The sequence below is a fragment of the Lycorma delicatula genome, chromosome 6, assembly GCF_047948215.1.
Source record: "Lycorma delicatula isolate Av1 chromosome 6, ASM4794821v1, whole genome shotgun sequence".
Taxonomy (NCBI): Eukaryota; Metazoa; Arthropoda; class Insecta; order Hemiptera; family Fulgoridae; genus Lycorma; species Lycorma delicatula.
The window spans coordinates 155,036,820-155,064,134 of NC_134460.1; the positions used below are offsets into that span (position 1 = coordinate 155,036,820).

The window sequence follows — 27,315 nt, forward strand, 5'->3', positions numbered from 1 at the left end:
GTATCTACTTAAATTAATTTACCGAGTATAATTTCATGCTAATTTTTCACTCTTTTATTTGCTTTTTTCCTTTTTCTGTATCGCATTCTATTATAGTAATAATATTGTCAATAATATCTATTCACTTTGCATCTCCTCTTTATGCTGCGTATATTTATTTCTTTCTTTTGTCTATTTAATTTTTAACGTTTATGTTATCTTTACTGTTGCATTATTTTACACCGATACACCATCCGTCTCTACAATTTACATAACTATTATGTTGATTATGGTACAAATTTGAGTGTCATGATTTATTTATAATACATTTTATTGACAATTAACGAGTATCGGTCGTCATTTTATTCTTCGTAATGTATATCGACTAGTAAGTATTCTCTAATAAAAAAATTATCTATCTGTGTTGAAAGATTTTTTTGTAAATTACTTAATAATCGAAGAAAAGTATTGCGATCGTGAAAACCAGTAACTTTTTGAAGCTATCGCAATTTTTGGCGTTTCATTCTTTATCTTTCTTCCTTAAACAACCATTCCTTTTTTTCTTGACTCCTTTCCTCTAAACTCCAGATAAATATTAAACCTACATTTAATATTTATATAAAACGGTGAAAAAGTGTATTATCCCTAATCGCAAAATTATAATATAAATATTTATATTATGCGATAATAAATTCTAATTTTGCAAAAAAAATTCCTTTGTTTGGAATAAAAACACTTTTTTTTAACCGTATACTCGCAAACCTTGTCCAAATGTCTACTCGTTAAAATGAAACCTATAAATAGAAGAGATCGAGTAACCTCATCATTTCTGTCGGAGCTTTCTCATCAAGCGATGTATTTAAGAATTAATACGGGTCCAAATCAGACAAGGCGATGCTCTCTAAAGTTATAACTCTACTAAGAATGATAAATCTGCTCCTTGGCAAAATTTTTCTTACGAGGTCTATCACTGCCCTGTCATGAGTTGTACCTTGCGGTTTGTGAACGGTTACTGCCCGGCTTAATATTAGAGTTAGCATTCTGCGCTCGACATCTCCGTACCCCATTGTCGCCTGAAATGTTGAACGAGCTGGTGAAATGGCTACGCAACCGTCAACATCTTTCATTTTAGGACCGATAGTCTCGTCGATAAATTTTATGGGTACAGCTTCCAGTAAATATCCTTCCTCGTATATCAAACCGAAGCGGTGAGAAAGTTGCTCTTGCATTTCGTTTGACAAACGTGTTTGTGTAGTAAATATCACTTTCAAACATTTTAAAATGGCGACCATCTTATATTTATTATTATTAATCTACTATTATTATTTATTTTTAGTAATTTTTATTATATTTAGTGGAGGAAAATTATCAGCTTGCATAACGGTGCGCAAGCGTACTGCCGGGTTAATTGTCTGCAATAACTCGATTGTTTGTCAATGGATTTTTACAAATGAAGTGTCATTTTGTTCAAAATAAAACGCTTAATAAATTTTGTAAAAATAAAAATTTAATCGAATAAATAATTACAAAGATAATGAAGATTAAAAAAATTTGAAATTTTTGAAGGTGACGTTTTCAAAATTTTTTTTTTTGTATAATATGACAGTAGTCGTAGATTTGTCAAACTTAATTAAAGTAGGTTGTTTACCCGATCCTGAAAAATAATTTTTTTTTGTTGAAAATCACAAAATGGCCTTCCGAATAAAAACAAAGCAAAATAGGACTTATGTCTCGATATGAACTTTTTTGCTCATTTTGGTATCCAGAATCACTTCCTGAAGTTTGGTTAATGCGTCCCGGAACACCCGTATAATGCAAACCCTACTTCAAACAATGCAAAATCGGCAATAGACGTTTTAGTACAATAACATGAGTTCTACAAAAATATAATATAACAATAAAATGCGACGTAAAAAAATATGATATAAGAATACTTTATAGATGCTTAGGTACATATATTATCATCAAGTACATATGCCCTAGCGAACTCAATATGAGTTATGATGATGAGACGCTCTTGAGATCTCATTTTACTTGGGAGAATCCCGTTTAGTCACCTAACGATCGGTTGAGGTACTACTAATTTTACGTAAATTTATGTTGGCTAACACCGACTTCAAAAATAGCTATTTGTTGTAAATACTTCTACTTTTTTTTTTTGTCTTCAGTCATTTGACTGGTTTGATGCAGCTCTCCAAGATTCCCTATCTAGTGCTATTCGTATCATTTCAGTATACCCTCTACATCCTACATCCCTAACAATTTGTTTTACATATTCCAAACGTGGTCTGCCTACACAATTTTTTCCTTTTACCTGTCCTTTCAATATTAAAGCGACTATTCCAGGATGCCTTAGTATGTGGCCTATAAGTCTGTCTCTACTTTTAACTATATTTTTCCAAACGCTTCTTTCTTCATCTATTTGCCGCAATACCTCTTCATTTGTCACTTTATCCACCCGTCTGATTTTTAACATTCTCCTATAGCACCGCATTTCAGAAGCTTCTAATCTTTTCTTCTCAGATAATCCGATCGTCAAAGTTTCACTTCCATTTAAAGCGACGCTCCAAACATATACTTTCAAAAATCTTTTCCTGACATTTAAATTAATTTTTGATGTAAACAAATTATATTTCTTACTGAAGGCTCGTTTAGCTTCTGCTATGCGGCATTTTATATCGCTCCTGCTTCGTCCATCTTTAGTAATTCTACCTCCCAAATAACAAAATTCTTCTACCTCCATAATCTTTTCTCCTCCTATTTTCACATTCAGTGGTCCATCTTTGTTATTTCTACTACATTTCATTACTTTTGATTTGTTCTTGTTTATTTTCATGCGATAGTTCTTGCGTAGGACTTCATCTATGCCGTTCATTTTTTCTTCTAAATCCTTTTTACTGTCGGCTAGAATTACTATATCATCAGCAAATCGTAGCATCTACGATTTAATTAATAAATAAAAATATTATTTGTAACTTTTTAATACTATTATTTTTTGATATCGGTTTTTATTTTTAAAATTATTTTATAATCTAAATGTATTTACATTAAATGGGTATTATAGTAATCGCTAGGCTCTGTGTTTTGAAAGCGCTTCTCGATTAAAACTTTGTTTTTTATATTTGTATATTTATAAAATTATACGAAATGAACTATCGGTGACTAATGATCATTGTAAATAAACTTTATTTTTGATATTTTATTGAAAGTAAAACGCATTATTTTATTCAGTGCGTGTTTTTTTTTAAGCATATCACTTTGATCTTGCAAAATTTTATAAACTAAATAAATGTCCAACTGTATTAACTATATCTTTATTAGAGTGTTTGTATTTACTTTAACATTTTCTATTTTACTCATTTTTCCATCTCTTCATGTAATATGACTTCCTGGTTTCTAGATCGGATCTCAGGTTCGATTTCTAGCAAAGGTCTGCTGTTTATTCACGTATCTTTTCATACTATTTTCACCATTACATTTTACGTTTCATTTTCATCATTGAAATACTAGTATTTGCAAACGCTTGTTCCAGGTTGTAGCGATTCATTCTATTTACTGAAGATTCGGTTAGATCTATCTGCTAAGATAAATTGATAGAACATTTTGCGTTGTAATCTTACTTGTATTTTACATAATTCTTACTTAATGACACGCATGAAGTATCATTCTGTGAACGTCTGAGAAGCTGTTTGAATTTATTGCAGAAAATAAGTTAATTATTTTAATAATTACTGGATTTGAAATAAATTTAACCGATAATTTATGAAGACCGTGTTTCTGAAGACACGATTGTTTCTTTAATTTTGAATTTATGTTTCACAGGTATAATTTATATTTTAATTTTTTTCTAGGAGCAAGCGCATGATGCAAAACAACAAGCTCAATCTCCTGAAGATACAGAAGATCTTTCTCCCCTACCGTCTCAGGCCCAAAGACCAGCTCAGCGGCGAGGTGGCATCTCAGCTGAACCTGTCACGGAGGAGGATGCCACCAGCTATGTTAAGAAGGTATACAAAAGTAAAGAATTAGCTATAAATATTATAAGGGAACGGTGTAAAAATAATTACTATTTATTATTTTAAACCCTTTAAAATGATGATTCATTTATAAAGATATGTCGAGTAGAAATATCTTATTAATTTTCCACTCTTTCTGATTTCTTGAAATTCACAAACATCACCGTGCAAGAATGTAAAATCCATATCAAACAACAACACTGATTTTTACTTACCTGCTGAAATTATGGTTTTCATAAAGCCTTTATTTCGAGAACTTTGTAGTATGCAACTTATAGAAAGTTTTTCACAGGTGAAACACAGAATCGTAACGAATCGTTCAATAATATGTTGTCACTGTTATCATAGATAAACTTTAGTTGGATTAAATACCCTAGCGGTTACAATTTTTAATGAAGACGGTGCCAGGAAATGTTTACGCTTTGAGAATTCAGTTTAGAACCAAAGTTACACGTAAATTGCACTCGACTTCGATTTCATATGGCGATAAACTTAGGCGAGAAAAAGTAGCGAGTAAAAAGAAATTAGAGGTCTTGTATACAAAAGGGGATGTTGATAACCCTTTTAGAGATTTATTGAAAGCGATAACTTTCTAAAAAAATTAACCTCTCTGCAGCCTATTAACAGTCAATACTTGAGACAAATAGGTAACGTTTTATGAACTTTCTTTGGTGGTGTAAATATTATTATATAACAAATCCATCTCTATTAAAACAGAAAAAAGAACCATTTTTTTTTTTTTTGCCAATCTGTGTAGGAAAGTGTGGCACGTCTGCTTTTCATCTAGAAGGTTTGAGGGTTCAAATTCTGATCAGTCTTGAAATTTTTTTTAACAATACTACAAAATTCATTTGTTATCAAAAAAGAAAGAAGTAGGGTAGCTGTAATTGGTGTAGGCATATATTTACTAGACAGGGAATAAATAAGTAACAGTCCACCAGAATAGAACTTGTTTTAATGTTTGTAATAAAATACCAACTTTCAAAAAATGTTTCAACCGATTGTTTCAGATTTACAAAATCAATATTACCCTTTCATGAATTAAGTAGTTAATACTAAGCAAAAATTAATGTTTTCAAATAGTATCGATTAACATCTTAGAAATTATTTTGTTTTATTTATGTATTTGCTTTACTATTATTGTGTCAGTTATTTTGTTTGTTTTCACATAGACCTTAATCAATTTTTATGAATGCTGTGATCTGTCTGTTTCTATAGATTCCTTTAATATTTTCCTGTTAATTTTCGGGAAATTTTTGTTTTTATTGATGGAGAGCATTTCTTACTCATTTCTAATGGGTTCTTTAATATTGCATAATTATGTACAGATTTGAAAAATATATTTATTATTGCATATTTTTTTATATCCAATAAAAAAATTTTATTTGTAAATTAGATTGGCTTCTCTTTCTTTTCTGTAACTATAAACTGACTTTCATTTTGTAGACCTTATATCAATCTATTCATTTGTAGACTATATTATTAGAAATTTGAATATCGGTGTGAATTTATGCATAAAAATAGGAATACTACCCATCATTTCTTAAATTCATGGGCCTAAGAAATTTTCTTAAGTATTACTTTCACCAGTGGAATTTTTTTTACTCTATATTGTCATCTTACATTTTATGATGCTGCTATTTAAACACCTGTTTGCATCAACTTTTTCATTTTAATGAAAAAATTAGGTTAGAAGTTAATTACTTTCTCTAAAATTAAATCCATATGTTTGTTTGTTTGTTGATCTATTACTAATGCATTGTATTACTATAATATTACAATCGCTATGAAAAACCATCATTCAATTTTGATATTACTTGAACCGCTAAGGAATTATCTTCAAAGTATTAAACTGTAAACACCTTAATGGTTAATTAACTTGCCGATTAGTACAGTAAATTTTTATTATTAAAATAATAAAGATTTAAAGATTATTATTTAAATTTCTAATATTCTGTTTAAAATGTAATGTATCTATTGTATTATGTTTAGGTACTACTGCCTGCAAGATGGATATGCTGTCTGTAGCATTAATTAAAGTGTATAGATAAAAGTATAATGTAATGTACCTTTTTCAATCTTCTAAACTCCCTTTGTAACTTCTATATTCTTTTTTTGGAGTTATCGATTGTGTTAATTCTATTTTGTGATTTTTTTATCTATCAATGATAAAATTATATTAATTTGCTTGTAATTTGAATTTATTCTAGGTGGTTCCAAAAGACTACAAAACCATGGCTGCATTATCAAAAGCGATTGCCAAAAATGTACTATTTTCTCATTTAGATGAAAATGAGAGGTCTGACATATTTGATGCTATGTTTCCAGTTAATTTTCTTCCAGGGGAAGCTATCATTCAGCAGGGCGATGAAGGAGATAATTTTTATGTCATCGATCAGGGTGAAGTCGAGGTAAGTTTATGTTGTTTAAATGACGATTGTCTGGTTATTAATATGTAGCATTAAGAAGTTCTGATTATGAAACTTTTGCGATTTAAAATTTATAAAACATACTGAATTACACTTCTTTTTGTTGTTTTACTTCTAAACATTTCCCTTTCCTGTATTTTTAGTATTTTTCAGTTTTTTTATATATGAGATATCCTCATAAATTGCTGCCAAAATAATTTTATTTTTTGTATGTGCTACTTTTTCTTTGTTTAGTATTTTATTTATACAGAATTATCATAAAAGAATGGTTCGGTTTTGAACACGGTTTAAATTAAAACAGAATTACTTACAGTTTATATTTTTTATTTTTCAAATTTGTCATCTCAAACATTTTTTTACATAATTAATAAATTTCAATATGTGTGCCCTTAGTCGCTCGACAAATGTCCAAACGATACTCAACTTCTCTCCAAACATTAGTTAACATTTCTTCGTTAACAGTTGTCATTGCTTCATTAATCCTGTTTTTTAAGCGGTTTAGGTCGTGAATTTTTTGTGTATAAACAACGCTTTTGATGTACCCCCACAAGAAAAAATCGCAAGGTGTCAGGTCTGGACTCCTTGGAGGCGAAAGTATGGGTCCTTGCCGGCCTATCCATGGATCTCCAAATTTTTTGTTCAAAGTGTCCGTGACCGATGCACTGAAGTGCGGGGGAGCACCATCTTGTTGGAAATGAAGTTGCTGAGGAAAGCAATAATTGGTTAACATGTCAAGATACACAACTCCATTAATTGTTTTTTCAGCAAATAAGAAACGCCCTGTTACACGATTTTTCATCACGCCACACCAAACATTAACTTTAGGCAAATCGCGTTTTTCTCAATAATTGCGTGTGGGTTTTCAGAGCCCCATATTCGTGAATTGTGTCTGTTAACACATCCATTCACATGGAATGTAGCTTTGTCTGTAAAAATTATATCATCTAAAAATGATTTGTTTTCACTTATTCTGTCCAACAGTTCAACAGCGAAATTGTAACGTTTTACACCATCATCGGGTTTCAATTCCTGCAGTATCTGGATTTTATAAATGTGTAATTTCAGTTTTTTATGTAAAACTTTGTGAACTGTTGATTTTGGAATACCTAATTTGACGATTCAATGACGCTCTGGGATGGACCTCCCAGAACTTCTAATTGCCGATCGTCTAATTAGTTCAACCGTTTCTTCTGGTACACTTGGTCTGCCGGTTGATTTCTGTTTCTTAACTGATCCAGTTTCTTTGAATCGTTTGAACCAAGGTGTTATGTTATTTTTGTGTGTTGGATCTCTTCCGAATTCACGTCGAAATGCACGTTGAACTAAAATTATGGATTTTAATTCAGCCATAAATAAAACACACTCTGCTTTGTCTTTATCCGAGAACATAGTAACTCACTAAACTCACCGCAACAATACAAGAACTGACGTTGTGGTTACAACTGCTGATAAACAAACTTTTGGGTTGGAGGCTTTCAGGGATACCAATATAAGTTCTAGAAATTTCCCTACAATCTTCCTATGAATTACTGAAACGGCACCATTCTTTTATGGTAATCTTGTATTTTGTTTTATTGAAACTTAGTTGTTTAAACCCAAATGAATTACGGTTATTTTATTACAGGTTTATGTGAATTCTGAACTGGTTACAACAATCGGTGAAGGTGGAAGTTTTGGAGAATTGGCTCTTATTTATGGAACACCCAGGGCAGCTACTGTTCGTGCAAAAACAGATGTTAAATTGTGGGGCATTGATAGAGATTCTTACCGTCGTATCCTTATGGGCTCAACAATACGGAAACGCAAAATGTATGAAGAATTTTTGTCTCGTGTCTCCATACTCGGTTTGTACAAATTCTGTCTTTTTATTTTATTTACTTGTGTTTACCTTGTATTTTAATGTCTGTAGTAATTCATTATTTTAGTAGTTGCTATCTACATATCCAATATTCTAAGATGTGGTGTAGAAAAAGATGATATTTTTGCTTTTTTATAGTAACCTGCATTACATTTTCAAGATTCATAAATTCGTATGATTAAATCATTGCCACCAGTTTGAACTGGATTTTTAAAAGCCAATGAGCGCACACTTTGTGCTCTGTTTTTCCAGTTGGTAATTAAGATAATAGATATACCTAACTCTTCTTTGTTGTAAAATTTTATGGTGTCATACTCAATTCATCAACAGTAAATGAAGCACAAGGTACTTTTTCCAAAGGGATTTCACTTCCTACCAGCCAAATACCATTTCATAGTTTTTCACAGTAGCTTGATCAGTTGCTACACAATATACCCTTTTTATTCCTTAAAGTGAGCACATTTTTGTGTTCATTGTGACACTCATACCATTGGTTCCTTCAAGATATGCTTCCTCAGAAAAAATGCAATTTCTTATTCTTTTTTGCTAACTTCATAAAATACAAATAATGATAAACTCATTTACATGAAGTACAAATTTGCAAACGAACTGGACACATGCTAACCTTGAATTAAGAAATTAATTGAATTAATGTTACATAAATAAGATTTAATGTTTGTATTATTGATATGATAAAGCTGCAGAATATCAATAACGGTAGCCAATTACTAGTAATCTAAATTTTACATAAATCTGTAAACAAATTAAAGCTAAAATATGTTCTAATTTAAAATTATAAATCTATTAATAATAATTTATTTAGAAATAATGTTTTAGATTATTTAAATTATCAAGGTTTGGACTGAGTATTGCAGTTACGTCCAGAATGTTTGTCAAAAATATTCTGTTTCCTACCATGGAACCAGTCTCGTTTAAGGGTAACAGGGTTGTTTCACAACAATGGTTATACATTTGGCCCCTGAATTCTTTAAAATAAAGAAAGAAAATATAAAAACAGTGTGAAAAAAACTTGGGGCAAGGTAAAATAAATTATTGAACTTTTTTAAATCAAATTTACGTGACATATTCTGTTAACGAATTAAGTATAAATAAATAATTATTTTTCATTTTATTTATGAAAGTTTATTTTACTTGTTAAAGATATTTAAAATTATTTAGTATTATTTATAAGAATGAGAAAATAAAAATTTCATCAAAATTGTATAAACCATTGTATCAAAATGGTTCAACTTTGAAATTTCTGAAAACAGTATTGCGACTATTAGTGTTGTGGCTAAAATTATAGTTTTTGATTCCACTTTTTACTGGATTTTTCCTGTTTGTAATTACATAAATTGCAGATTAAATTTTGATGAAAATTTATGTATCTTCGATCTGCTTTGAAAATTGTTTACATTGTGTCTTATTTTGGTAAGAATTGTTGTATGCATTTCTGTATTAGTTAAGAATGACAGTATTTTATACTCTTTTTAATATTATTGTTTAAAAAAGGGTTACTCTAACATTTCTTAAATTTCTTTATTTAATTTTTATACTGTTTGCTTTTTCTACTCTTTATCTTTGTTTATTTTTATATTTTTTTGTTTTTTACCAAAGTCATCGCATCACACTTGTGTGATAATTTGTCTAATTTTATTTTTTGATATTAATAGATAGACAGCCTGCTAGTCTGTTTATGCTTTAGAAAAGTAATACAGTAAATTTTATTTTACAGAGAGTTTAGATAAGTGGGAGAGATTAACAGTAGCAGATGCCTTAGAGCCAGTTTCATTTGAAGATCGTGAGACAATAGTACGACAAGGTGAGCCTGGAGATGACTTTTATATCATTGTTGAAGGTACAGCACTCGTCTTACAGTATAGAGCAGAGGGAGAAGAACCAACGGAAGTCGGACGATTAGGACCTTCAGATTATTTTGGTATATCTTTTTTCACATTGTGCTTTATCACTTACACTTCATCATGAAGTTACATATAGTTATACGTAGATATGTACTAAGTGTCATATTAATTTGAAATTCGTCAAGTCAAAATATTTTAATAACTCTGAAAAATCTTCTTTTTTTTTAATAATTGTTGTGTAACTTTGTTCTGAATGTAATTAATTGTTCTTATGTACAATTCATAAATTGTTCCTGTACTGTTCTCAAATATGTATAGATAATTCATTCACAGTTATTGCGTAGTTAAAAGGTTTTTTTTAAATTTTTACTTAACATATGTGATTCAGCATTATTCATCATGTAATTGTTTTACATGTAGTTGTAAGAGTTCTGTGTTGACTAATCAACTTACCTATAGCAATGTGCGTTATTAAGATACATTTATCAGGCATGAATACATCAAATTATTTATTCAAAATATAATGTTGAGAACAGTTACTCCAATTTTGATAAATGAAGTGCCAAAATAAAAAATAGTCAGTTTTTATTTTTTTAATATGTGAGACCAGTATCTCTTTCAGAACGTAATTTAGTCAAGGTCACAAAATTATAAATATCATTAAAATACTGTACTCAGTTTAAGCCTTACTACTCTCCCCATAATGGAATTATTGAACAAATTTATATCCAAAACTGTTTTCAAAGTTCAATAAAAACATTGGTAAAAGAATCATTCTCATCGGCTCGTGAGTTTTATAAACAAATATCTGTACACATACAACATAAAGACAAACTACATATTCAATTGACGTATAAAGAATTAGATAGATGCAGAAGATTAAATTAACTTATTTATTTGTGCAAGTTTACTAAAAAAAAGGTGGCTAAATAAGAAGTAAAAGATTTCTTACTGAATAAAAAAAAAAAACATTTAAAAGCAAAAAAAACCATATAATATAATAATTTATTAGTTGCTAATCTACAGATTTGTTTTCTGAATTAATTACCATTTATTTAATCTGTCTTTCCAAATGTGTGGCAGTTTTAGCAAACCATCAGTGGTGATCTATTCTTGATAGCATGACTGCCTCTTTTGAAAATATGTGTTGAATGTTTAATTGGGAGTTATGAGGTGGAATTTTGTATGCTATTCGTCTAGCATTGTTTATGGAATATGTGAATAGTTTTATTATTCTGAAATATAATCGGTTCTTTTAATTTCTGAACTTGAGAAATATATTCTCATCATTGTTTCCACATAAACAGTAAGGTAAGGTAGGTTTCTGCTTGGAAACAGAATATCTTCGTAGATGGATTTGGAACTTTCATTTGAGGTTATCATTTATAATGATAATGTTAACAGTGGTAATTGCAATAATGGTTCCATGAATGTTGATAATATCGGTGATATTTTTTTTATGATGATTAATAAATTACTGCTCTTTTTTTCTCTGGGAGTTGTTAATACACCTAACTCCCATCACTGTTCACAATATAGAAAAGGCATTCTTCCTCTTCTATACGGCTTCTTATTTTTTATATACTTTTGCATTTATTTATACTTTATATACTTTTATACATTTATGCTTCAAGAGTTCACAACATTTAATTGCTTTTTGATTTTCTCCAACAAAACTTATGATACTTGCTGTGATCAAATCAACCTGGTAATTGAGCTGATTAATATGATTATGATCGACTTGTTCTGTTGAAATTCTAATCTTGCCTGCAATGCATCTTCGAGTGATGTATTTGTTTAATTAGTATATCAACTTTAATATGAATTATAAATTCATATTGCTGTTTTAATCCTTTTTGTTATTTATATGTAGTAAAACAAGATTACCAAATATTTTATTTTGTATATCTTTACAAAAAATATTTGGTATGACAAAATTGTTAATTTATGTTCATAAATCTAAATCAGGCTGATTGACTTGGATATTTGTTTAAACAATTGTAACGTTTATTGATTCACCGATTTGTATTATATAAGTTAGTTTACGAAACGGAAACCATTAAAAAAAATTGAGTTATGTATTTGATTTTTCCCCCATTTTTTTACATTTACTGTAATACACTGTAGGTATTTTTTAAAATAATATAATGTACTTTTTTCTGTAGGTGAAATAGCTTTGCTGTTGGACCGTCCAAGAGCTGCAACTGTTGTGGCAAAAGGACCTCTCAAATGTGTTAAATTAGATAGAGCAAGGTATGATTCATTTTAAATCAGTTTTATTATATTATTATTTATTATATATTCAAGATATAATCAGGCAAACATTACTTTCTCTTCAACATGTTTTCAGCCATTTAACAATGAAGGTATTGATTTGACAGTGAAATAAATTACGTGGTTTAAGATTCTAGGTTTTGGTCAATCTTTTGAAAGTTTTATTACATTAAGAATTGAATGTCACTAATGTCTTCCATAAATATTTGATATCTCTCCAAATCCCCTAATAACCTATTGCGCAACACATTTGATTAGCCTGTATCTTTCCTTGTTAGCTACATCCCATTTGGACTGCTATCACTGTATCTAGAAGAAAAATCTAAGACGATGCCTTATATCCCCTCCTGGTAACAGTTGTCCCTAAACTTTGGCAGCTACTCGTGATAATGAGCATTGCATCAGAGGAGACAGTTTTATAACTCAAACAGACTCATAGAAACATCCTTTTCTGGATCTGCTTAAGGTCAGTCTGTTATACTGTCCTTGATATAGACAATGACCCTTCTATCTGTCCTGCCACAGAAAGAAACATCAGTCCTTGCTACACGGAATCAGAGATTCCGCCACCTTAGCCTCACCTCTCAGATGGATGTGGATCACATTTTATTTGTCCTTCTCCTAAGGGAGAGAATCTCGCTCATTTCCAGAGGGAGGTGATATCAGCTCCCTCCCTAACTCAGTGAGTGTGGCTGGCCCTTTGCTCTCTGCTGAATTTACAACTACGTAAGTAGAACAATGATCTAAACTGAGGTCATCATCCATCAGGACCCATTGTTGTTCTTCCTAATGAGGTGTCCCCCTGACTTAACCTTCCCTATTTTGAGGAGCTGGGATATAATTAACCTATTTTGAGGGGTGTCAAGGTATTGGGACTTCTCCTTGACCCTCTTGGCATACCTGGTGTCACCAATTGCTAAATGATGGATCAGAACAATGTTTCCGTCATTGACAGAGAACATAGACGCTTTTAATTTCAGTGGTCACGACAAATAGCTCCAAGGGCCATCTCCTTGACACTAGCTGAGCAACCTCATCATCAGGAACTCCCTTGAGCAGAGTACTAACATCTGAAACATCAACCTTTTTTCATTCTTGTAACGTACATGGACGTGATCTATTCACACGGCCGGTATCTCCCAGATTCCTCTTAAGTGGAGCTAGCTGAGTCATGAGCCTTCCCAGTTCCACATCAGCCTGCTTCAGTTCTCACTTAGCATTCTTACCTATGTGACCATGGATCATTATACTAATGTCCATGATCCTGATGAAAAGCTTGTCAAATAAAAGGGATGCAGTACCCTGTCTCCCAGCCTCTCCTATCCCAGTGACAGTAATACAATGGTCTTGGACGGTGTGGACAAACATAAATTGAAAGGATCATCCTTTTCATATTAAAAAAAAACTGTTCAAAGTCGCCCGCCGTAACTCCAGGGTGTTGGGACTTAGCACCAAGAAAGTCCAAAGTAGCTCTCTCTCGTTCAGTAACGCGAGAGAACTATGGTTGCATAGCAGCTGAAAACAAGTTTGTTGGGAACTTGTTTAATTATATCTGTTTATAATATTTCACTATATCAATCATATATATTGCTGTTTATATTTTGGTACCATTTGAAAGGAAGGATCTATGTCCTCTTTTTTTTTTACACTAAATTTTTTAAAAATTATGTTTTGTATATATTGTAATTTAATTTTTTTTATTATATTAGAACAATTATTATTTGACATAATGGGATCAAGGAAAAAATAATAGTCCATAGTTCAATCTTTTTCATTACATTTGAAGACTTTTGTATCTAAAGTTTTTTTTGCAATGATATAACTTACCTAATCTAATGATGTGTTTGTGTAATTTGCTTTAGTGCTGATTTAAAAAATAGTAATGTGTATCATGAATGGTATGATGAAGGCAAAAAAATTTATATGTAGATAGGTAACAACAAGCTTCTATCAAGTTGTTCACCATTTATATTTACTTGGTTGTTTATACTGTATATTTTTTTATATGTATTGTTTTTCTGTAGGTAATTGTTAGACAAATTTTACACGAAAGATTATAGCAAATGTTTATGTCTTTTTATTTTTACATTTATTGTTTTCAGTTTTAAGTATTCATATTGGAGCATGTATTATTTATTCAGCTTTCTTGGGTGTATCCAGAGGGGGGTAGCTGCAGCTGGGCTCCCTTATAAGATTGAAAAAAAAATTTATAAATAAATTTTTGAAAAATTTATAAATAAATTTTTGAAAAATTTAAAATTAAACTAAGTTGAAAAAACTAATTACACAATAGGGACACTCTCACCACCTATGAGAAGATTTAAGAACTACTGTTACACATCGGCACCATCTAACTTGTGGCAACAAAAGTTTTCTAAAATAGTCTCATCACTCTAGTTTCATTTCACAACACGACAGGAATATTACTGAAGCAATTACCAATTATATAAGAGCTCATGCATTTTTGGTTAGTCGGTGCAGTTGTTACTGCCACACAGGTATATAAGTAGTAAAAAAGCTGCAATTTTTTACGGCTGTAAAGTCTTTTTTATTTGTGTCGGCCTCCTGCCAGCCACTTAATTATAATGAATGAATATTACCATTTTTTAGTAAGTAGCATACTGTGACATCTATTATGTGCTTTTATTTAACTTACAATGTATGTACCATAAATTTACATAAGCGCGACTTGCTTTAAAAGCATATAACTTAGAATCTGTTATTCTTAATTTTTTGATTATCTTTCTATGCTTGCAAGTATTATGCCACTAGGGATTCTTTAGATCTTTCAACATAAAATAAGAGTTTTGTATTTCAGTTTATAATATTTGTCAAGTTCTTCTAAATAATCAATACTATTGATGAACAATTAAAAGTAATTCAAAATGTGGCTTAATTACCAATATTGCTTTTTGGCAATTGCTCGATTATTATATCTGTAAAATCAGCTCGTTTCTAGTTTATCTTGAAGTTGTTAGTAAAGAAAGGAAAATATTTAATTAACTTGTGACAAATTTATAATTATGATATGAGTATATGGAAATATCTGTTTTGGGGTCCCTGAGTCCAAAAAAGTGGTTTTTAAAAAAATGTCTATGTCTGATAAATCTTCTATTGATGATTCTTCCATAAGTTATTAATTTTATAATAAGAGTAATATTTTTGAATTAAGTTCAACTAGTATAGTCATATACCTTATAAATATCAATTTTGACAAAAATGTCAGTTGGAACCTTCCTTGTCAAACCAATGCAGTGAGATGTCACATCTGCATCCTCATCAATGTCTGGTCAAAAAATTAAATTAATTTTTTTTGTAGTAAATTTAAAATAAAAAAAAAAAAAAAGCAGCAGCAGCAATGAGAATGAGGATTAAGGAAGTACCAACCACCTTCTGAGTCAAACACTGCAACTGTGGGGCCTTCTTCTACAGTTCAAACCAATGTGCAACACAGTGAAAGTGAAATTAAAGACAATGGTTGTCACGTAGATGATATTGGAGAATTTGTCGACTGGGTGAGCACTAACCGGTTGATAAGAAAAAACATCTCTTGGAAAATGTTGGGTACCTTTAAAGAACTACATTTTTGTGGCAGATGCCAAACAGAGGAAATAAGTACTATCAAGCATTCATTTAGCACTCTTCGTCAAATTAAAACATGGCTAAGAAGCACCATTGGTGATTACTGGTTAAATGAGTTAGTTATGTTAAGCATTCATCAACAATGGGATTTTGCTAACAAGGAGCAATTAGTTGAAGCTGTGGTTAGGCAATTTTTATATAATTCTCACAAACTATTGTTATAAAATTAAATTTTTTTAAAATAAATATTTCGTTCTTCTTTTTTGATTGTGTTTTTGTGTAACTCTTCCTCCATAAAAGAAATTAAATTCAGAAAGCTGAATTTTTCTGTTTTGAGAACCCTGTGAGCTTTCATAGGTTCCCTGAGAGGGGTTAAGAGATAGTGTATTCCATTTCGTATACTTTATGTCACAAAAAGATAAAGAGCAGATGGGTCTTTTATATTAATACCTTTCATGGAAGATTATTTACTTTGTTCACATGAAAATCCTCACATCATTTCTGAAGTTTCACATTAATTACTCATACATTGTAGTGTTTTTCATACTTTTTTAATAAACACAAAGTTATGTACCTTGTTATAGTTAATACATTTTGTGCAATCTAAAATGATTGTGTTTTTTAAAGCAACATATGTTCAATATTTTCATTGTAAAGAATGTAAGTATTAAATTTAACTGTAGTTTATGATTGAATCATTGTTTGTAACCATTATAATTTTTACATATGTTAAATATATCACAAGCTTGTTTTTATGAAAAATCCTTTTCTCTTTACTTGAACCAGAAAAATTAGGTGCCAACTGCTAGCAGGTTATTCTCATTAAGCCTCGAACCAAGCAATTCTGAATTTTCTTTGGTTAGATGTAAGTCTTGAACCAAATCGTTTAGTTCAGACTGTGAATAAAGATCTGATGCACAGATATCTCTGGGTTCATGCTCCTTGATGTTAAATTCATTTAAATCACTTATGGAACTGTCTATTTCAGGTAAATTTTTTGGTGGAATTGGTACTGGTACACGCTTATTCCGTTCATGTTTTTAGGTTAGCTCTAGGAGCTAGTTAGGACACTGGTCGCTAAACTGTTTCGAGGCTCAGTAGCCATTTGTGGCCCAGACATTCATTCGGTCTTATGCTTTAGGGCGACCAAATAGGGTGGTGGCAGGAGAAATGCCAAGCAAACCAATTGCCTTTCCACTATGTTCACCACAAATGTAACAAAAAGAATTTGCAGAATTTTTATAGCCTGTTGAAGCCATTTTGAAAATGGAAAGTTTGCTTTATGGTCTGAAAATATATTATCCACCAACAAAAATGCATTTGATCACCAGAGGACAGAAAAAAAATTAGTTTACACACACTGATGGTTGAAGCAGCACTGATAGTAGTTGCATGGTGAATGAGCGGTGCGGATGGCTGCCAATAAACATGTTACATCTTGTTAAGTCTTGTCACAACCTGTCGGACAAGCTCTTACACTGTCTAGTCATCTTCAACCCAAACCCTCCCGTCCTCCTCTTCAAACCACTCGGCTGTTTAGCTATAAGAATGTATAGTATAAGCTAAAAAAGTGAAGATATATTAATTTATTACAAAAAAAATAAAAATCTTTATGTCTGTTTTATTGTATCACATTTTCACAATCTTTCAACTTTTTACAAATTTTGATATTTGCAGTTTGTGAAAAGTCTTGACGTGATGGAAAAATGAAGGTTATTTCCAGATTCAGCACTAAAAAATACATAGGAATTAATTATCAGACATTAAAAAACATTCCAGAACCCAAATTTTGATATATATTATTATTGTCATTATTTGATATATATTATTATATTTTATTTGTGATATTGATGTATTGAACTCTTCTATTTCAGATTTGAACGTGTTCTTGGTCCTTGCGCAGATATATTAAAACGCAATATCACTCAATATAACAGTTTTGTTTCACTCTCAGTTTAGTTAACATAACAGTTGGTAAGTTATTATATAATGATATTAAACGAGATAGAATTATAAAAATTTATCTGAAACTAGAATTGAATAATAGCGAGTGAAAGTTAAACAAGAACAAACTAAAGTTAAATAACAAAGTTTACCAAGAGGTGGAAAGATTGAGAAGGATTTTTCCCATCACAAGTACATAGTACGTCCAAAAATTATCATGAAATAAATGTTGAATGATTCATTAATTCATATGATGAATTAATGAATGAATCATTCAACATTTATTTCATGATATTTAAAAATCTGCACATATGAATTCATCAGAATTCATCTGTGCAGATTACAGATGTTGAAATTTGTTGAAACTCAAAGAAGAGAACTAAATTGTAAAATATTGGTCCACAACATTTTTGTTCATTCTATGTATAAAGTCATTGTTCACCAAATATGATTGTTGATTTCAAATTTTATCGCTTTGGGCTGTTTGCTCTTCTTTCATTCATTCAAATCCATTTCCTAACTGTATTTCACAGTACATTTTCACAAATCTGTCAAATTTTATTACACTGCTTATTCCTAGCGTTTTGAAGAAGGCTTGTTTTTGTTTGCAGGCTTGTTTTCATAACTGACAGACTGTTTGATTGATACTTGATAACAATTGTATATCTTGTTGCTGAGTGGCTTCTATGGCACATGGCACTTTAAAACCCAGCCCTGAAAAGGGTTGTTGTCACTGAATGGCTTCGACGGCTCATGGCAATTTAAAACCTTATGGCTGTTCTGAGAAGTGCATCGTTGTCGCCAAATGGCTTCGAAGGCATGTTGTAATATAAAACCTAGTGGTAGCCCTGAAAAGGGCTGTTTGAAATTTATGGAGTGGTGGCCCTGAAAAGGGGTGTTTTTGCGTTAGCTCTGAGAAGACCTGTTGGATCTGGAAGCTGGTCTCCAGTAAAGTTGACTCGGTGTAGTCGGGGATTTGCGGCTTGTCCATTGAAATCAGACTGAGCTTCCCCTCTTTGGTAGTTGGATCCCCCACTACAGCATGGCAGTGGTAGCCGGTAGCAATTTTGGGTCAGCATCTTCTGCCGGCACGGCCAAGGCGGTTGTCCCCAAGCAGTCCCATGCTGGCCCAAATCCTGCTGCTGAGTCCACCAGCCAGGGTGATTGAAGCTCGGCGAGCTGAAGTGGGAAGATAGCGTCTGTGTCCAGCGGCCGACCAGGCCTGCTGCTCTGGTGGGGATGTTGGCATCTGCTGGAAGGTCCCACATTGAGCCGGCCAGGGAACTTTTTCCTTCGTCTTCTTCTTGGACTTCTTCAGGCAGTGGTCGATAAAAAATTGAAAATTCACTCTCGTGTATGCTCTTTTATTGAAGCCTGTGAGTGGTGGGGCTGCAGCACTGCTGTAGTGGGATATCTGCACAGTCAGCTGTATGGTGGGACACTTGTGCAAGTGTATATGTATACTGTGCTCCTGCTGACATCTGAGTTGCTAGTGATGCATCCATCAATATTAAGCTAGCTGTATGTGGTGGTAACAATCTAAACAAATTTCTGTATAATGGCATCTGTGACTCCAATGTACATAGGAACACCTTCCAAATGCTGATTAGCAACGTTTGAAATAAATTAGATGTAAGTTTGACTAGAATTTACTTTTCAAAATAACCCTCCTTTAATATTTTCTGGATAATCCTACATCGCATAAGAAGTACATTGTAGTATTGTTACATTACATGAAATATGATTTCTTCTGTTTCCTGTAATACAACCCACATTATCATAAACAACTCGCAGCACAAAATTAAATTACTAATTTTTTCTTATGTAGTATTTATTTACTTGGAATTCTAACTGTTGTATCTTACAACAGTTAATTATATATTAAGTTAATATAATTAACTTTAATTATATTTGGTCATTTTTCTTGCCAAGAAAGCATCATATAAAAAAAAATTAAAAACATTTAGATTTAAATAAAAATATTCACATTTCACTAGGACTTTAATTTTAAACATTTTTTCTGGTTGTACGTATTATTAAAATGGCTGTTTAAAAATTGCATTAGCTTTAATGTTTCTCATTTATTCCTTCTTAACAAGAAGCAAGTAAATGTTAAAAAGCAATTTTTTTCCACTTTGTGAGGACTCGTGTAAATTCCATCTGAGCCATGGACTTGTTTAAATTTTTTTTTTGCAAAAGTTGTAGTAAATTGTATGAGTTGTAATTTTTGCTGTTAAGAAATTTTGATAGAAATAAATAAGCAAGATAATTGTAGGAAAGAGCTTTAACCATTCTAATGGTAAGACTTCCAGTTGAAATTACAAAAAAATGTTCTAGAAAGAAGTTGTTGAAAATTACTTGTGCTTTTATTTTTGTCTACAACATTTTTTTATATTCAAAAAAAATGATAGAAAAACATTTGTTACCAAGAGCCAGAGTCCCTACCCTAGACTCTAAACAAAAGAAGTTACAAATTGTAGACAGTTAAATTTTTATTCCTAAAAGTTTTTTGTATAATATAAATCAATTAAAGCCTTTAATAATTGAGAAGAGATAATGAGCAAGAATTCTAATTACCCTGATCAGAAGGAGTTGCTCAACAGGTTGGTTGATCCTTCTTCTTTCATTTCATTTCCTTATTCTTTGTTCCTTCTTCCTTGATCAAGTGCAATGTGAATCGGGTAAGTTGCTGCCAGTTCCATCTTTAGAATTATCCTGACATTTTTACGTAGCTGGCATTGCAGCTGATTTTTATTGAAGTTCACACTGGTAGGTTATTCTTTGTGTGTCTTAGCATCCTCTGCATCCAAAGACTTTCATAGAAAGTCTTTGCAATGAAAGGGAAGCTAGCAGTTGAGGATCCTACTAAATAAAGCTGAGCCTCTTATTCTTCATAAAATTTACTGTAATGTTTTCATAAATTTTTCTTAAATTGTTAAAAAAAACATGTAACAAAGCTAATTATAAATTAGTAATCTTGTTTATAAATAATTTTTTTTTACATTCTAGTTCTCACTGAATGAAATACAGATTCTAGAGTGAAGAAAAAACTGATGTAGATAAAAATTGGGAGGTTAGTTTTAATAAAAAAAAAAAAAAATTAAATAAAAAGAAATGGTAACTTTCTTAATTGAAGTTTGATATTTTGGAATGAAATGAAAGACTAGACACTTTATCTATGTCTGAGCTCTGATTCTTGATTTCAGCTGTTTTCTAAAAAAAAAATTTGGACGTACTTTGAACAAATTGAAAATATGCAGAATTAAGAGATATGGAGGATATATAATGTATACTTTGATTATCTTGTATTGGATAATAATAATAATAGTAATAATAAAGCATCAGATTGGCAAAATTATTAATTTTGTTTTTCATTTATTTTTGTAGATGTGCTCTTCAATGAGTTATGTCACTGTGTGAATGGACAGCTAATGTGCAGTGTGCATATAAATGTAATTTACATATTTAAATATGGGTGCAACGTGTATGCAGCTGTGCCAATTGTATAGTATCTTCCATTCGGCACAATCGCAGACCTTAGCACCATCGTTCATTTATCTAATAATAAATAAAAGAAAGAATTAACAGCAGCTTTTTCGACTGATTGTAGTGCTGTTTTGGTAGTGATGCATTATAAACAAATAACATAAATAAAAAGCAAATGTAATTATTTAATTTTTATTATTGCTATTTCTAATTATATATATATATATATATATATATATATATATATTAATCTTTTTGCTTTAAACAAATTAGAAAGTACTTTATATGAACTGTTATTACATTATTATCTTTAACACAGTAGTAATTTATGTTTAACTTGTAGTAGTGCAACATTTTTTAAAAGTTATTGTTTTGGTTTATGATTGAAACCAGTAAATACTTATCCTTGGTTGTTAATTTTTTTAATGTGTTTTTTTTATATAATATATATATATATATACACACATAAAATATATGAATTTCTATAAAATATATTTTATATATATAGTATATAAATTGCCATTCTTTATGTATATAAATTATAAAGTAATTAATGGCTTAAGGTCATTAAAATAATAACAGAAATGCTGGTATTGTTACTATAGTAAATGAATGATCTATAAGAAGATTCCTGTAAAATAAAATTTATAACAATAAATGTATTTGGTTTATTATTATTTGTTTTTATTATATTACTGTAAAAAAGCCATTACCTCGTATAAACAATTTATTGATTTTTAACCTCTGAACTACTCTATAAACAGCTTTTGGCAGCTAGGACCCTTATATTATTATATAATATATTAATTCTATATATTAATATATAAGTAATTTATTATATAATATATTAATTATATAATAATATAATTCAAAATGTAAATTCTGTAATCTATTTTTTAAAATATGTCTATTAACACTCATTCTCTGATAATAATCTCTAATAATAATTTTTGATTTCATAAACATAAATTAAAACATTTCTACCATACTTGGTTTTGATATATATATCCTACTACGGAGTTGGATATATTAACTTAAAAAGGGATAGTCAAGAGTTTATTGTACATGTTTGGTAAGAAATGTTTTCTGATTCTATTTGAAACATGTGAAATTATAAAAAAAGTTTGGAATGAATCGCATAATTTTCCCGAAAATACGAAATTTTATGTTTTTATAAAATATAATTTTATAAAAACATAATTTTTAGTTTTTGAAATTTTTGAAAAAACTTAATGGCTTCAATCATTTCAAGCTCAATTTGTATTTTTTTGATAAAATAATCCCATTTTATTGAAAAACAATAATATCAAAATTACAGTGTACGAGCGTGTTACAAAATATCAACCAAAATCTTGAATTAGCCAACTTCAGTTATTTTCTCATGGACAGATTAAAAAAATTATGCATCATATAAATTTTGACATTATTGATTAAAAAATTTTGTTTTTTAAAATATAAATTACTTGTTAGATTATATTAAAAATTTTTTTTGAAACCTAGACCCTCAACAAAATAAAGCAGTAAACAAAATTTTTAATATTGTATCAAAAATTCTGAAAAATATATTTTTTACTTTTTGAAAATTTGTCGGCTTGTGCATCAGCGGGCTTTTTTTAATGAAATCAAAATTTTACAAAAAGAATTTCGAATTTTTAAAACATTTGACAGCTTCTCATCAGTGGAGGAGTAATACATTATTTTAATAACCTTGTTATTTATATTTAACAAAATACATTTTGTAAATATAAATTTTGTAATATGTCTATTGAAATATAATCTATTAGATATAATTTACATTGCATCATCAAAATTAAAAAAAATATATATATAGTGATTCAGGATTACAGGAAGATATTTTATGGGAACTGATTGTAGAGCTTGAAATAATGAAATAAAGTATGTACTAACTTATGTCTGAAAATGCTTTGTTATTGACCCAGATTTCATTTCCTTGGTGAAATGAGGTCATACAGAAATTTTTAAGGAGTTGCATAAGAGGATAAAATGTTTATGAGGTTTCTTATGTTTTTTTTTGACCTGAAAAATTGGATAAAATAAGGTCCAGAATTGTATCTCCTGTAGTTTTAGTGATATTCAATGTAAAACAGAAAAATTCAGTGATGAAAAACAATTTTTTTTAGATTTGAAGTACAGTAATTTTGTTAATGATTAATAAATGCATAAATTTTATTGTCAAAATATGTAGAGAATTTAATTATGAGAAAATTGATTTAATAAAGTCTATGGCAAACAAACAAAAAATCACTTTATTTATTAAAAACAGAACTTAACAGAAAAATATTATGAATTTGTAAAAATTAAAAACAACTGATTTTAGTTCAATAAATTTAGACCGTTGAAAAATTAAAATGTTTTTAATTTACTTTTAAAAAAATGTTCCCTCTGGTTTATAATGTATTCATTTACAATAAATTTTCAAAAATTCCACTGTTGATATCGATGATGACTTTTCAACTCATTTCCTTGTTTTTTGTCACCAACCTAATGACATCTTAACGTTGCTTTATAAGGTCAGCAGCATTGTGAAAGCGAGCGATCAGATCATCACATGTGTCTACCTTTTGCTAGTATACCTCACATTTCTTCCAGCATTTCATAAACAGTAATCTAAGGGAGTAAGGTCTGGTGATTTAGGTGGCCAATTTACTGGCCCTGTATGTTCAATCTAAATTTTTCATCTAAGAATTGTATTGCTTTGTTCATGAAATATGTTGGTGCTACATCAAATTGATAGTACATTTCAATTTGTTTTGCTGATGAGACATTTTCAAGCACTGGAGAAATTTATTGTTCAGATAATTTCTTCCTGTGAAATATTGTTCTAATATAAAAGGGACTGTTAATTGGTTATCGATCATGCCACACCAAACATTCATTGAAAATCGTTGCTGGAAATTTGATTTGACTACATCATATGGTTTTCTTCAGACCACTGATGTGAATTCTATGTGTTGTGTATGTCACTATGGGTAAAAGTAGCTTTGTCCAAAAAGTAGCTTTGAAAAAACTGCAATTGTTGGCATAATCACCGAGCTAGAAGTGTTGAACTTTCTGAAAGTGATAATGATGCAATTCATGAGCTTATTATGAATTACCTAAACAATGTGTTTTTGTCATCAAATTTTTTATTCTGTTTTACATTAATTATCATGAAAACTACTTAAGATACTCGTCTGGGACCTGTTTTATTCAATCTTTCCAGTTAAAAGCTTTAGAAACCTCAAGTTTACCCATTAATTAACACTTTAAAAATTTCAGTATGAGCTGATTTGACTGGGAGGGATTGAAAACTAGGCAAAATGTTTTGCTAGCCATACTCTGTAACAAAGCACTTTGTGACATATGTTTGTATAAACTTATATATTAAGGAAATCTAACTTATTTTACAGTAATAACTACTTCTGAAACTCAAACATTTATATTCATGGTAGGACAATTTAGTTTAGTTGATTTACAGAATTATATTTTATCTTATTAAAAGAATAAAATAAAGATGACAGCCAATTTTATTATTACTACTTTAACAAATAATACTAATCAGGTATTAAGAATGCAGCAAATCATACCTAAATAAACAAATAAATTTATTTTCATTATGATAATTTTTTTAAAAAGTATTACGTGGTACTAAAATATCAGTAGGAAAGTTCAGTTACAACACTGTTCTTAAATAGCTAAATTTATTTTCTGGAAGATTTAATGAATTAGCACCCTTAACTACAGATTTATGGAAGAATATAATTATTGACATTAACCTCTATGAATGCAGTGCACGCATTCATAGAGTATGTGGTAGAGTATATGTGACCTGTTAACAGGTCACATATACTCTACCTGTATACTCTACTGGATGTAATAAACACACCACATGTTCTCACACGTGGTGTGTTTATTACATATTCTGTATACTGAAGTTAAAATTTTAACATCATAATTTAATTTAGAAAGGGTACAAAACCTTAGGCTACTACTACAACCAACAACTTAATTTCTACTTATGTGTGTTAACTGCTGTAGGATCCGTACAGAGGTTAGCACAGGCATAACTTAATCTAAATATGCCATGACCCAGGTTAGCTCTCAATATACTGCAGGAACAAAAACTGTTCTTTCAAAAAAAACCTCTGCACTGCTTTGTATTTTAACTGCACCATAAAATTAGCTTTAACTTTTTTCACTAGTTCACTACAAGGTAACCAATGCTGCACAGAGAACTCTCTCTTGAGATGGTCAGTTGCCTTTTGCACTGCACATATAATCAATAGGCTCCACGGGTGCTTCCCCTGTTGCTGTGTGCAGTTACCAGGAATTTGGCACCTGATGCAAAATGACAATTTCAAAATGCTTACCTCAGTTTCCATCCATTTTCAATCTGCATCACTTTTGCCTTATATTAAAACATTAAATAGAATTATAAATAAATATATTTATTCTCTTAAGAATTAATTTATTTCTTTTTCAATTAATACTATTGTAATTTGAAGACCTATTGATATAGAAAATGTAGATGCAAAATAATTCCCCATTGACTCGTTTTCTTAAGCAGTATGTAGGTAAAAATAGAAAAAATACATAAAGTCATTTTTTGGGGAGGAGGTGAATATTAAATAAAATTTTTGGCAGTTTGTGATCTTGATAAAAAAGAGTTCTATTTTTTTAAGAAAATATTTCTGCTAAAGTGCCCCAGTAAAGGTTTGAAATTCTATTTTAGGCCAAAAACTCCTATCCCTTTTTCCAACTTTTGAAAAAATTTCATTCATTCTTTCCCCCCCATAGATAGTGAACCAAGTTTGAAGAAAATTGATCAATGCTCCATACTAATAAGACCAAATACAGAACAATATATATAGGTTCAATACACAAATGTCCATCTGAGAAAAATAAATTTTTTGGACTTTAATGATATATAAATTGAAAGAGAAAGAATATCAATAAATGCTGTACATCGTTATTGGGAAGGCACTGAAGTTGTGCTTCACAGAGATTATGTTTCTTGTTGGTTTAGTCTGTGATTCTTTTAGTGTTGTGCATAATCTCTTGGTATGTCGATGATGATGATGATAATATTCTTGATTGTTCAAGTGATATTAGAAAAGATTTAGAAGAATATTTTAGGGACGATAATTATTGTGTTCCAGATCAACATTCCAATTCTGATCGGGAAGAACTGTTTAGTATTAGTTCACGTAGTGAGCCGGATTATATTCCTGATTGCAGTGAAGTAGATACTGGTGAAAATGAAATTACAGAACAGGAAAATAATGATAATTGTGTAGACCCTTTAGAAAACAATAATGTTGATCCTGTAGATCCTGCTTTCCCTGTATTACAGTTACGAGATGTTCCTAGGTGAGTTAGGTTGTATCCTCCTGAGCTAGAAAAAGGCGTAAGTAATGACTAGTATTCAAAATCCAGATGTAAAACACCTACCATCTTTTGACAATAAGCCTATTGCTTACTTCAACCTATTTTTCACTCCTACAATTTGGAATCTGTTAATTATGGAGAAACCAATCTTTATGCAGAAAAAAAATAAAAACAAAGAGATTAAGGCAAGATGTAACATTTTGCATGGCTTCATAAATGGGTAGATATCCCTGCCTAAGATTTTTTAGCATTCTCACTGGATTCTATAAAAAAATTTGGTATGAAATATTTATGAATTTTCTAATGTTTTCATATCATTTTTGTAAGAATGAATTCAATACTGAGCCAGTTCATGACAAGGTATCATGAGTGGTTTTTTGACATTACCAATGTTTACTGTTTTCATAACTTGAAATAGTAAACAGTAAAACTATGCTAAAACATTTATTTATGTAAACTTTTTCAGCATTAAATTATTGACATGGGTATAGTTTATC

At 30.3% G+C, this 27,315-nt stretch overlaps 1 protein-coding gene across 2 annotated transcripts in view; it reads left to right on the forward strand.

Annotated features, from left to right (window-relative positions):
- The window catches only part of LOC142326388 (cAMP-dependent protein kinase type I regulatory subunit-like), a 574,503-nt gene extending 552,399 nt beyond the window's left edge, over nucleotides 1–22,104 (forward strand). For both annotated transcript variants that reach the window (XM_075368860.1, XM_075368861.1), the window contains exons 2-8: nucleotides 3,831–3,986; nucleotides 6,206–6,406; nucleotides 8,049–8,268; nucleotides 10,018–10,221; nucleotides 12,310–12,397; nucleotides 17,875–17,974; nucleotides 21,332–22,104. In XM_075368860.1, coding sequence (XP_075224975.1) covers nucleotides 3,831–3,986; nucleotides 6,206–6,406; nucleotides 8,049–8,268; nucleotides 10,018–10,221; nucleotides 12,310–12,397; nucleotides 17,875–17,959 — 954 coding nt within the window. In that variant the 3' untranslated portion in view covers nucleotides 17,960–17,974; nucleotides 21,332–22,104. The remainder of the gene's footprint in view (nucleotides 1–3,830; nucleotides 3,987–6,205; nucleotides 6,407–8,048; nucleotides 8,269–10,017; nucleotides 10,222–12,309; nucleotides 12,398–17,874; nucleotides 17,975–21,331) is intronic.
- The last annotated feature ends 5,211 nt before the right edge of the window (nucleotides 22,105–27,315 follow it).